This window comes from the organism of the source record quoted next, unplaced genomic scaffold (genome assembly GCF_019419815.1).
Source record: "Pyrus x bretschneideri cultivar Hongxiangsu unplaced genomic scaffold, Pyrus_bretschneideri_v1 Contig15, whole genome shotgun sequence".
In the NCBI taxonomy this organism is placed as follows: Eukaryota; Viridiplantae; Streptophyta; class Magnoliopsida; order Rosales; family Rosaceae; genus Pyrus; species Pyrus x bretschneideri.
Window position 1 is genome coordinate 3041180 of NW_025999446.1, and position 13365 is coordinate 3054544.

The window sequence follows — 13365 nt, forward strand, 5'->3', positions numbered from 1 at the left end:
TCTCCATAACTATTGCAAATCCTGGTATGTGTGTACGTTTCTTTGTTGTCAAAGCACTGCATGTCCAATATATCAACACCTCTTTTTATCGTCTCATTCTCATAAGAGCGCCTGAGGTATGGAAATAACAAACTCCTCAAGTTTGAGGGAATGGCTGATCATATCCTAATTAGTCATTCAGATTAGACCCTTAATCTGATAGTCACACTTATTAGTCGTAGAATTAATTTCCTTGATCCAGATCAGTGTATGAATTAAACTACTTCATTTTATTCCTAATTAATGGATCCATTTTATTCACTAAGAATCAATTAGTGAATACGTACAAGTTTATGGGTATTTAATCAAGATCTTAAAAGAGTTATAAAGTTTTATAGAAATCGGAGTGTATTCATTTTAAATTTAAAATAGTTCACAAAATTTTATTTGTATTCAATTAGAATTTGATTTTTAAGTATTTTAAAAGATAAATAATTTTAATGGATTTGGAGGGAGTTATAGTGATTTTTAAGCTTTAGGAATCAGACATTTCTCTCTAAGATTTTTAATGATTTCACCCAAGATTCAAATGGTGTCTATGAAACTCCATTAAACTCCATAGATTTATAACTCTTTCGAAATCCTTTAAACTCCTCCTTCAATACAATACAATACACCCCCCTAAAACTAGGTTTTCTTTTTTCTTTTTCTTTTTTTTGGAAAATAATATCACCGCTTACACTATCACTTCCATACACGGCAATTTTTTAGCAAGAAAATGAGAAAACTAAACAACTGGACTTGAAAAGTGTGAAATGATTCCTTGTTATTTCAAATTCACTCTCTCTCTCTCTCTCTCTCTCTCTCTCTCTCTCAATACTTTCCAGTACTTGTTGTAAATTTGGCCTTCTTGTCATTTAAACTACTCAGTCCCCCGGAGCCTTTGAGTTTTTCCAATTTTTTCTTCGTGTGCAGGTTAAACTGCTGGTGGGCAATCACATTTTTGCTGTATAGTTTGTAGGGTTAATTGGTGGTGCTTTAAGTGGAGGGCCGGCCGTCGGTGGTGGTGGTGGTCCCGGTAGACTGGTGGTTCTCTCTTTCTTAATGGGTTGGTTGTGTGGGAGAAATAGATCGGTATAATTGAGCCACTTTGGCAGATGTGCGGATAAGGCAATCTAATTGTGGCAGGGATATATATCATAAAAAAGAAAGGGATATCCACACACCTTTTTTTACTTCTCACATACCCTCTTAATTTTCAATCGTCGTATTGAATGAATTAAAGAAGATTAATAGACTAGAGGTGTGTGAGAAGTAAAAAAAGGGTATGTGGATAACATAACCCAAAACAAAAAAGGTGGGGTTTGGATATGTACCTTTGTTTTAATTGATTTTTAGGAGAAAAAGAAACTTTGGATGTTAACCAGATTCAATTATCAACTTTGTAGCGATTTAAAACTACAGTCTAGTGGTATTCCTCTTTAACTGTAAGTGAGAGGTCTTAGGTTCAATTATCGCCAAAGGCAAATTTGAACCAAATTATTGGTAGCCCATTATGAGGCTTAGCCCACTCTCACACCCCTTAGTATAGATAATATCGTTTGTTAAAAAAAAAAAAAAAAAAAAAGAATTATCAAACTTGTAACCAAGTACCTATTAGAGCATCCCCAATAGTCATCAATTGCCCTTGTAATTGGGTGAAATTGCCTTCTTGCCCAAAGAAAGTTGCTTAACTGGTGGGAAATGAGAGGGCAATTGTGGGAAAGGTAGGTGCCCAGCCAGTTGCCCCGCTGATAATTGTAGGGGCTTGTGCTCGAGTGGAGAAGCAACAAACAGGGGGGCCACCTCATGTGAGGAACATAGAGCCCAACGGCTTAAATTTGATGCAACAATGGTTGGATTTCCTACTGTCTATTAGAGCACTTCCAGTGTAGGAAGGCCCCTCACGGCAATTGGCAATTAAATCCCCTCAAATGAATAGGAACTGCCTTTAATAAACAGTAATTGTCTTTTGTATCTTTACCCCTAAACCAAATGGTCATGGCAATAGGCAATAAAATATTAGTATTTTTTATTTTATAAAATAATAAAAAGTAATTTAAATTTAAATTTCGAATAAGATGTTTAACCAATCTCGTCATGCCACGTGTCATTATTTGAAAGTACGATTTTTGTGATCAATAGATTTCGATAAGATTTTTAATTAATTCCGTTGCGCGATATGTCCATACCTATTTACAACACACAGCCAACAATACTCATCACACTCCCAGGTCTTTCACTCCCATTCCCTTTAATCTCAGATGTTGATCTCTTCCCCCCGTCCATGAACCTCAAGGTTTCCACCATTAATTTCACCCCAATCTTTGCCACCGCCACCATCATCGCCTTCCATGTCGTTGATGGCCAAGATCACTCACCCCAGCCAACAGATCAATGGCTAGATTTTGCCTCAGCCTTGTCCTCACGCTGCAGCTCACGCTTTCTCGATGCCTCCTGGTCATGAGATTGCTGTGGATGTTAACCGAGCAAAGCTCTTCTGATACGCATGTAAAGACCAAGTCTACAATCGCGACTTCGACGCCGCAGTCATCCTTGCTCAGACCACCCTGTCGAGGCTGGCCTCTTTAGCCACGTCAGCAGTCCAACAGTGCGCACCGGAGAATCTCCGGAAGCGACAACATATTGACAACAAGTCGTGGATACCGAATATGAAAGAGCAATACTTGGTGGCTGACGTCATATCCCCTCAGGCACTCAGGCCTTGGACTCATGCTTGCCCTCTCCCACGGGCTCCCCCTTAGCCCAATAGCTCAAATGGGATGAAGCTACTTTGAGGGGCAATTGGATTGGAAATGAAGCCTATCCACCAGGGGAAATAGCATGCTGGAAATGCTCTTAACGGTAAAAAAAATTAAAAATTTTGGGATGCACCATGTGGCGCTTTGTAGCACGTGATATTTTAAAATATTTATAAAAAAATTTAATGGCCAAAATTAATCTAACTCTAAAAACATACCAAAAAATTCAAGCTCACACTTAAAAAGTTGTAAACATTTAAAATTAAACATGCCAAAATATAATAAATAAAACACAAGTAGATATTGTTATTGTTGATGTGGAGGATAAAATAATCTACGACGATAATCACATTTGGAGGATAAAACAAAGAAAATATTAAAAAATATATTTGTGAATAGTAATCACCATTGCCCTTGCCTTTTCTCCTTTAAATGGGTGGACTTGTACAAAGGTAATTACGGTTGAGAGTGAACAGTAAAGGCAATGAAACAGCTTGCCCTCCAAAAATGGGTGAAGATGCTCTTTGTGACGACCTGTCCCTAATTTTCCATGTAATTTTCTTCCCAAGTGTGCAAAATAACATTTATGCCCTTATTGGCAAAGTGGAACCTAACGTGGACGTAGTTATTCAACTTTTAATTTATTTTTTCTATTATTGTAATTAAATAGTACTCATTGTTCCGAATACGTGAGTGCGAGTTAGACCCGAATCGGATTTGTAACGAAGAAATTAGGCTTAGTTAAAGTGCGTTAAAAATGGGTAGAATTGTACACGTGCATGTTAATTATTTAGTGCTAGAAATACTATTTTTGATAAGGTGAGCCGGATTGTGTATTTTTATATTGCACAAAATTTGATCTTTTTCCCTCTTTAAAGATTTGTCCCGTGACCACACTTCACTACCAGTCAGCTTTTCTCACATTTCTTCTCGCCAATCACTTCACTTCCCTCACTTTTCTAACCAATCAGAAATTGTCTCCTTCTTTCTCTTTCTTCTCATTCTCTCCTTCACGTCGAGCTTCATCCCTCTGCAACAACTAAGGCCCAACATCAAATCTCACATATCGGACCTCAAACCACCACCATCGTACTTCTCTCATCCCCATGAGTCCATCCGTACAAACCGATCCTAAAATGGTTGATTTTTGAGCTTCCAACTCAGAGCAACTCGGACCTCCGACTCGGGGGTGGAATCTCTGACGATTCTCAGTTCGTGTTACAAGGTTTTGGGAGATTTGGAAGCACATACTCAACTCCCCATGCCCACTAACCTAAGTTGGAAGTCAAGCTAACGTGTAGAAGCACGGTTTTGGGATGTTGGAGTTAGGGCTGAGAGTTTGGAGACAATTTTAGTCCATTTCCGTCCACCTTTTGGGCTTTTAAGAGGTGCAAACTTGTTCTCCTCTTCTTGAGCTTCATTTCCATATAAAGTACGTCGAAAATAATTGAGAATTGAGAAAGTTAGAAGTTTTAAAAAATTTCCAAAAATCCTGCAATTTTTTCCAAAATCCGGCGAACCAAATGGCGGCGGAGCTCTATCAGAGAATAAGGAGGAATATGCCATTAGGCTAATAGAATATTATGACGCCGTTAAGGTATTTAACTGACGTTAGATTTAATAGAATATTCTGTCAAATCTAACGAAATATTCCCTCGGGTTTCTGCCAATGCGTGCAGGCGTGTGGGCGCGATTTGGCGGCGCTTGAGGGCACTTGAGACCTCACGGCAGTGCGTGGTAGACGTGTACGGGTTCGTGACGTCGTGTAGAATGTTTTCATATATTTAAACCCTCTGTTTGAGCAAACTATAGGGGATTTTCCTAGCCTTTTAGTGTACGTCCTAATTAATTAATTAGTATAGTTGTTTCTCATATAGGAGAGAATTACCGTGAGGAGGTACGTGGACAAGCAAGGCTAGGAGACTACGATCCGACTACATATCAGTGACTGGGCATTTGTTTTTATAGATAATATATATAAAGTTTTATAGTTTCCACAAATGCTTTTGGATTTATATTATGCCTATCATGCCATGATTCATTTAATTTAAAAAAAATATATGCTATTACGACATTGAGATTTATATATTGCCATGGCATGTTTATATACATTATACTTGCTCATCATATATACTTGCACTAGTGTAGAACTAGCCCCAGGCTAAGACCAGGCTTTACATGTACGTTCACATCGCACCGCACACTCACCTTGGATCCATTGTAGGTGCCAGTCATGTCCTAGGTTGCAATAGGCAACTAGGACTCGTATGTTATGCGCCTAGCGCCAATCTTCACATGATTGTAATACTAGAGCGTATATTATGATTACACCCAGTCCTGTTCATGGCAGAACTTATCTGCATGAACTCGTGTGTTAGCATAGATTGATGAGCACCTGATTTTCTTATGCTACGGTTGAGATATTATGATTGACGTATTTATGGAATTATTGCTGATATGCATTTAATTTCATACTTATATGTAGTATGATTTTCTGGAAGCTATACATATTTTACGGCGAGGGGTTAGTATGTTCAAAAAAATAAATGTGTTTTATAAACCTTTGTTTTTGCCCACTCACCCTTCTGTTTTTCTCCCCTCTAGGACTTAGTTAGCTGAAATTCTCTGTGGCACACGAGGGATCTCTGGCGGTTCTGATATTTCCATAAATAAATGTAGGGGTTTACTTCTGGTTGTGTAATAAGTACCTTAACTAAGTTCGACTGCTCTACTTATGTTGTACTGTCATCTGTGTTCTGAACACTTGTGTTTTATGAGTTCTTTCCACTACTGCGCACTTTCTGTATTAGTTTAAATAATGTTAGCTTTGGTTTAAATTGATCCATATTTTTATGCATCACTTTCCTTTTTGGTTACGTCACATTCTAGTGTCAGCCAGCATACCTCGACTCCGGTCAAGATGTGTCACTCTTACGTGAGGAAAATTATTGAATCAAATTCAAGAGTGGCATATAGATATATGTCAAATTCGTAAAAACCATCTGCAAACATGTTGACTTCTCTAAAGATAATTAATCGTTTTGTTCAAAAAAATAAAATAAAATTATTAATCGTGTAATATAAAATTTATCGCCTCCAATAAATTCTAAATATTCTTGATGGCGAAAGAAATATATTTAAATATTCTTGATGACGAAACAAATTTGTCACAGAATATATATCTCAATTTTTGTTTTATGTATTAAAATTTTGGAGTCGCCTTCATTATCAACCTTTGCAAAACGCATTTGTGTTGCCCATTATTTGCACAGCTCTATGTAAGATGTAGCTTCAACCTGCACGAAGGAAGAAATTCCTACCTGAAAAAATAAACTTCTCCCTTCTTGTTTTTTATTTTTATTTTTATTTTTATTTTTATCAAATCAAATAACATATTTAATTAAGGTCCTGCAGTTGGGTCCTACACCAAGTTTATTTCTTTTAAGACTTTGTAATTTTCTAATTTTAGGACGAAAATAAAGGACGTCTTACTTTATTTTTAGTGATTTTCAATGCTGTTTTAATCAGTATCTTGTTGTCAATTTAAGAATCCCATCCTGCATATGATTTATTTTTAGTCTTTTAATTATGTTTCAAACGAGATAATTTTCGGGAGTTCAAGTGGTTTTTTTAGGGTGAGTTTAAAATTAACGGATCTAATCCATGTATTTTTCCAAACATAACCACAAATTTGGCGATAAATTCTTTAATTGATAGTCTGAAACTATGTAATTTTCCAAACATAACCACAAAAACAGATAAAAAAAAGAGATCTAAGAAATATTTGATGACAAAATTAAACTAAAAAACGATCACAAAATTGTTTGATTTGATTAGGTTAAACTGAACTAAATCGAACAATTAATGTTGTTACATCGATTTAGGTGTGTAGAAGCCTAAACCGATCGAACCAACACGACCACCCTAGTTTCATTTATATGGACCAAAAACAAAAAAATAAAAGGAAAAATCACAGCCAAATTATGATTTGGTTTATGTAATTGACATGTGTTGCTTTGAACAAAATATTTCCAATTATTTAATTTGACTTCTAGTTTAATGAACGTTGCATTTCAAGGAAGATAACTTAATTTCATCAGTTTTTAACGAAAACAGCACAAAAGTGGCATATGTGAGCATATGATTGACTCTTAAGAAGTGTAAAACATCTCCCCAATCCCCACATTGCCTAAATGTGCTCATTTTGTAAACAAAATTTTGAAAGAAGTAAGTGTTTTGTCCTTGTAATATTGCAACAACTACTAAACTATGACGAATGGATTGCGATAATTCAAACTACAAAAAATCGTAGTGAAACTTTGTCCAATGTACGTGAATTGAATTTTTGACGTACCTTACTTGTAGTGGCCCTTTTTTTAAGTATCTTATTTAGTTTTGTCTCTTAATATTTTTTTATTTATTCAATATAAAATTTTAAAATAAACAAAAATATGCGAAAATAACTAAAAAGGATTTGAAATCGCTCATTTTTATTTTATTTTTTTATAATTATATCATGTTGTGGCCTATTGTGGTAAATAATTAAGATTGAAGTGAGATCCATGTTTCCATTGTTTTCTGTGCCTTCAAAATTTTATTTTCGTTTAAATAATTTCGGGGCAAAATTAAAAAGGAGTAGCTATTTTTGTAGATAACGACAAACAGCCTTCCTCTTGTAGCCGCCGGGAAATACAAATTCCTAGTTCAAAAAATTAAACGCGTACTTTTCTTGCTTTATCGTTTTCAAATTCTGACCGTCCATTGTTTCCCTAGGTCAAGCAACATCCATTATTGCCCGTACACGTGTCCCCTCCCACTGACCCCCCCGATGCTTTCGGTACTCTAATTAGCGCCAAATTCCACTCGCGTCGCTCTCACAGAATATAACCTAAAGCTCCTCCAGATCCAACGGCTGGCCACCACTCCTCACTCTCCCACCCAATCGTGAGCGTCCAACCGAAATTTTAATGAAACCGTCCGATTGCCTGTCGCTCTCATCCAGCCCTCCATTATTTAGGAAATTCAATTTCAAAAAACAACGAGGGGGAGTGAAAGAGAAAAAGACCAAAAGCTCGAAAGCTGCTCTATCTTCCCAACTCTTCCGATTATCTTTAGTCTCTGAAAATCTCTGATCCGATTCGAGATTTTCAGCAGCTTTTTTTATTTCAAAATTTTATGGCTGCTTTTTCGGTACTGGAAATCGCCGCCGAATCACCGCCGTCGGTCCGCGACGGTCTCCGGTGACGATTGAGCTCCGAAACGACACCGTTTATCCGTTACCGATGGTGTGCGCGGTGGAATTATTTCTCGAAGGATTTTGATAATTTGTGTTTTGGAAATTAAATGCGAATTTGGGAGGCTGATTGTGCATGTTGGCGTTTGGATTCATTGGAGATTAATGGAGCAGAGCGAAACGGTCTCCGAGGTGGCGCCGAAGAAATTGGCGAGGCAATTGGATTTCACGACGGTGTACCGAGCGTCGGCGAGCGCGGCGTTGACGGACGTACAGCTACAGCTACAGACACCGTCACAGGCGCAGCAGCAGCCACAAATCTCACCGGCAAGACCGCAGTTGCATTTGCATTTACAGTCGCCGCAGCCTGCGGCAGTTCAGTCGTCGAAGCAGTTAACGCCGCCGCCGCCGATTCCGCAGTTTCAGGCTCGGCGGAGTCCGGCGCCACCCGCAAACGTTCGGATTCCGCACCCGGTGCATAAGCTTTCGCAAGTGAGGTAAATTTCTATGAATTTTGATCATATCTGGAGTTACGGAGTTGAATTTCAAGTTTATATGGTGGATTTTGGTATTGAATATTGGCTTTGATGAGATAGGCTTTGATGTAGAGCTAAAATTTATGATATTTATCGTAGGAAAACAGTGCAAAATTGGTAATTGTATGCTTGGATGGTAAAATGTGGTTGCTTTGGGAGTGTGCATTTTACATTTATGGGAAATTTTGTTAAATTTTTCAGATATGTTATTGATATTGGTAATGTCATTGATAAATTGTCGAAAAAACAATAATTTCCAACTATTGTAATCATAGAGAGGTGGAAGCTCTGCTTTTGAGAATCTATTTGACGTTCTGCTTTGGTTGTGAGATTTGTTGTATTATACTTCTCTTGACCTTTGTGTGCATGTGTGTCTCTTCAGAAAACAAGACTCTCCTGTATCACGCCAACGTGGCGATGAAAAAGATTGTACTCCAAAAAAGCAGAAGCAGTGCAATTGTAAAAACTCTCGGTGCCTGAAGTTGTAAGGACATTTCCTCCTCTTCGTAATTTTTAGCATTAGAATGAAAATGCTCCATTTGTGATTTGTATTTGTTTTTGGAATCTTGTCAATTTGAAACTTGGATACCTAAAACCCCTTTGTGAGTGATGTTTTCACTTCACATCTGCTGAGTGAGATATTCGCACTTTTGGTCCTGAGCACTTCAGCTCACCTTTTGCATATCTTGTCAATTCTCCATTACATTAAAACCTTGAAATTCATTTTAACCCTTTCATGTAGAGTTTCTGTTAACATGTTTTTACAAGCGAAAATGCCCAAGTACTTTATAGTGGAAACACAGCTCATGGTCCATTAACATGTAAACAAAGTAACAAACAGATTTTCTCAATGATGCTTAACTTTGCTTACGTGAAGCTGCAAGCTTGAATGTAATTCTCTGTGGATTTCATTCCATATGCATATTGGAACAAGATAATTTGTGGAATTAATGGAAATCCACTTTAAGTTAAGTTACTATTGATTGTCAGCTTTCTTTTCTAGTACTTTAATTATATAGTTTTAAAGTAGCCCTATGTATGTCAGTATGTGGCTCATCGTCTCTTCTGCTTCCCCCACATTCTTTTTACCACCTAAAGTCAGGACTTGATAATCTTGTAGGTACTGTGAGTGCTTTGCAGCTGGAATTTATTGTGATGGTTGCAACTGCTCAAATTGTCACAATAATGTGAACAATGAAGCTGCTAGGCAAGACGCAAGGGGAGCAATTTTAGAGCGTAATCCAAATGCTTTCCAACCAAAGATTGCTAGCAGCCCACAAGAATCTCGTGATGGTAGGGTATGTAATCTGACTCATATATTGCTTCATCTACGCCCTTGGATTGACTTTTACCAAGTTCTTAGTGGAGACCAAACAAGGAGGTGCAAGCATAGTGACACTTAATTTCTAGTCTAGTTATTGATGTTCTCATTAGATTGCATTTGGTAATTCAGGTCAGTGTACATTAACAGTTTCTTATAACAAATTCAGGAAGATGCTAGGGAAATTCAAGCAGCTGGAAAGCACAACAAAGGATGCCATTGTAAGAAATCAGGCTGCCTCAAGAAGTATTGTGAGTGCTTCCAAGCCAATATTCTATGCTCTGAAAATTGTAAATGCATGGACTGCAAGAACTTTGAAGGAAGTGAAGAGAGAAGAGCTCTCTATCATGACGGCCACAATACCGCGGCCTACATGCAACAGGCTAATGCAGCCATTAGTGGGGCCATTGGAACCTCTGGTTATGGGACCCCTCTGGTGTCCAGAAAAAGAAAAGGGTATGAACTTTATTTTACAACTGGAAATCAATCCACTCATCCGATTGCACAACCTCAACAGGTACATTTTTCTTCAATTACTTGAATACATCTTTGTTAGGTTTTGGGTAGTTGTGTGTTTGGCGTTATGAATATTTTGATACGGTGTTCTTGTCAGGCTTCAAAAAGTCCAGTTTTGCCATTATTAATACTTGAATGACCATAAGTTCACATTAGCTCATGAAGGCTAAGATAATGATCATTATTCTACACAAAATGCTGCTGAATAGGGCAATCCCTTCCAGATTAAATTCGGATCGAGTTCCTTACTTTTTCTTCCTTCCTATCATTCCATCTATTTCTTAAGCAACGGGCTTCATATTAACCTTATTTCAGGAAAATCATCTAAGACCTCACATGGCCTCTTCTTCTCAGTTGTCTGTTCCTATTTTTCATGCTGCTAATGCAGCTGTATCAAGACCTTCAAAAACCACTACATACAGGTGTGCTAATTTTCTTAACATTGCTAATTTAAAAGTTTACTTTATTTTCCTTCAAAATATTGTAATACTAATCATCATGTTTCATGACTGAAGATCTCCATTGGCAGACATCATCCAACCAAAGAATGTAAAGGATCTGTGCTCACGTTTGGTTGTAGTTGCAGGAGTAGCTGCTAAGGCACTTGCAGGTTTTGGTTCTATACATGAGTCAATTAGATTCCTTTCTTCTCTTGCTGATACCTGTGCATCTAATATCACTTTTAAGTTTTTAGCTCTCTTTTCTTTTTCCCTTGTTTAAAAGATTTTAAGGACACCGTAAGCTAGAACCCTACTGGCCTCAAAAGTAGGTGGATTTACAATGGGTTCTCCCAAAGTAACAAATTTTTATCTAATCAGTTGACTGAAAAGGCTATTATTCCAAGGCATGGAACTCTGTTGGTTTTGGGAAGTCACAATTCTATTAAGTTTGGTTTCAGTAAACTTGATTTCCAACTAAAACTCCCTTCATAGGTTTTAAAAGAAAACGAACAAGAGGCTGTTTCTAAAGGGCCCAAGAAAAAGGAGCTCATCTCCTCATGGTTATTGACCAAAATCAAGTACATGTTTTTTCTCTTGTATTTTCGTTCTCCTCCCCGACTTCTGCTTATTTCGGACTAATCAATAGATTTCTAGTTTAATTTTGATTTCCCTGGGGAGGAAAACTTGCTGTTTAGCTGGTAGCCAAAGAAGCATCTAAAAGATCTTTTTCTCCCCCCTTTTGAGTTGCTAGATGGATATTAGATATTCTCCATTTACCATATGGCTTTTCAAATATGTGATTCGGTTTAGGATTTGCTAATTTAATATGTGCAGGAAATATGCAAGGAGAGACAATCAATACTAGTACCACTTCATCCACTCAAGAGGGGGAAGAACATAAAATGGAACATAATAAGCAGCACGACGACCAATTAGGAGTGAACCAAGCAGATAGAGAAGCAAGTACCTTTTCTGGATCAAATGGAGGTGATGTGCAAAATAGTAGGCCAATGTCCCCTGTAACTCTTGCCCTGATGTGTGATGAACAAGATAAGATGTTTATGGAAGCTGGATTGCCAAAGTGTGCGGGAACTGATGATCCAAGTATGCCTCAGAAGCCAGCTCAGGAAATAGGTTTCACAGAGATTTACGCGGAACAGGAAAGGCTTGTCCTGACCGGGTTCAGGGATTTCCTTAACCATCTTATTACGCGGGGGAGCATAAAAGGTGAACTTCTTCAAGTTACAATTCTAACCTTATAATTGTCGAAACACAGAATGCCCATGTGCTTTGTGAATATTGTTGGGAACTTAATACCATGAGAACAACCTAAAAGAAAGATCAGTTTGGCTTTATTCGTATAATTTTCTACCTGTTCCGAGCATTGTGATAAATTGGATGATCATGTCTTCTGTTACTGTAACTAGCAGACCGCAGTTCTAGAGTGAATATGCATTTTGTCATTGATATAAATGGGTTTTCGTTATGTTGAGTTCCCTACATCATCATGTTCTATTTTGTGACCGTTAATTGATCGTGTTCTTCATTCATGCATCCAGCTAATCTAACAAAAGTGAGTCCTTGTCGTTGATTTTTGCAGAAACAATGTGTTCTCCCCAAGCCAAAACGGAGAGGTTAAGCCAGAAAGAATCCGTACAGGTTGGAACAGCAAAACCAAACACTGAACCTGGCTACCAGAAAGAGGTCTACAGCAACGGCATTGTGAAATCTCCACTTTCATCAGCAAACGGTAAAATTCTTCAGTCAGTAACAACAGTCACTTCTGGTGACAATGATCTCACTCTAAAGGTTGGATTGCCCACTGAGAAATAATAACGAGCACTAAAAGCAATACCGGTTGTAACTTAGGATTAGAAGTAGTTCAAATGGTACCACCGTGCCTCTTTCGAGACACTTTGGCTTGATTTCGTGCCACATCAGTCGATCTTTAGGTCTCGCAGTTAGAAAAAAGGAACTTTGAGAAACTAATGAGAGCTAGACCCTTTTTCTCTTGGTGCATAAATTAATTCTCGAAGGAGCTGCTTTCAGTTTCGTTATGCATTTATGCTGTGTACGATAAAAGTGCTTTTCTTTTGCTTCCCGGTTTTGGAAATTTCAATACAGAACTGTTCAAATTTTACAATGATTGTTGTTTATAACCGTTGGATCTCGTTGAATGGCTGGGATTGAAAACCTGGGACTTGGAGCTAGAAAAAGCCTATCCCAGGAAAGCACTTTTCCAAAAAGCCATCCTATTCGACAGTACGATTAGTCGATTACCGTATTGGCGGAGCTTCCTTGCATCTTCCTTAAACTGTATTTTCGTTCTGATTGGTTTGTTTGCCTGAACGTTGCTTCCTACTGCTTTCATTTTTTGTTTTATTTTTCGTTCAAACAAAATTTGGCTCCATTAGGGTTCATCACCGCAAGGAGTCAAGCACATGAACTCAATCGGATCAGAAAATTTCTGTTTGGATGCTGGGAAATTTGAGAAAAGGATGTAAATACCAAATTAGTTTATTTAATTCACCGATTTGTA

At 37.7% G+C, this 13365-nt stretch overlaps 1 protein-coding gene across 1 annotated transcript; it reads left to right on the forward strand.

Moving 5' to 3' along the window:
• The first annotated feature begins 7847 nt into the window (after window positions 1-7847).
• Window positions 7848-13355, forward strand: LOC103937843 (protein tesmin/TSO1-like CXC 5). The gene is made up of 9 exons (XM_048580332.1): window positions 7848-8510; window positions 8932-9033; window positions 9670-9847; window positions 10040-10387; window positions 10702-10808; window positions 10902-10996; window positions 11661-12053; window positions 12427-12634; window positions 12988-13355. The coding sequence occupies exons 1-9, from the start codon at window positions 8179-8181 to the stop codon at window positions 13172-13174; spliced, it is 1950 nt and encodes a 649-aa protein (XP_048436289.1). The 5' UTR covers window positions 7848-8178; the 3' UTR covers window positions 13175-13355.
• The last annotated feature ends 10 nt before the right edge of the window (window positions 13356-13365 follow it).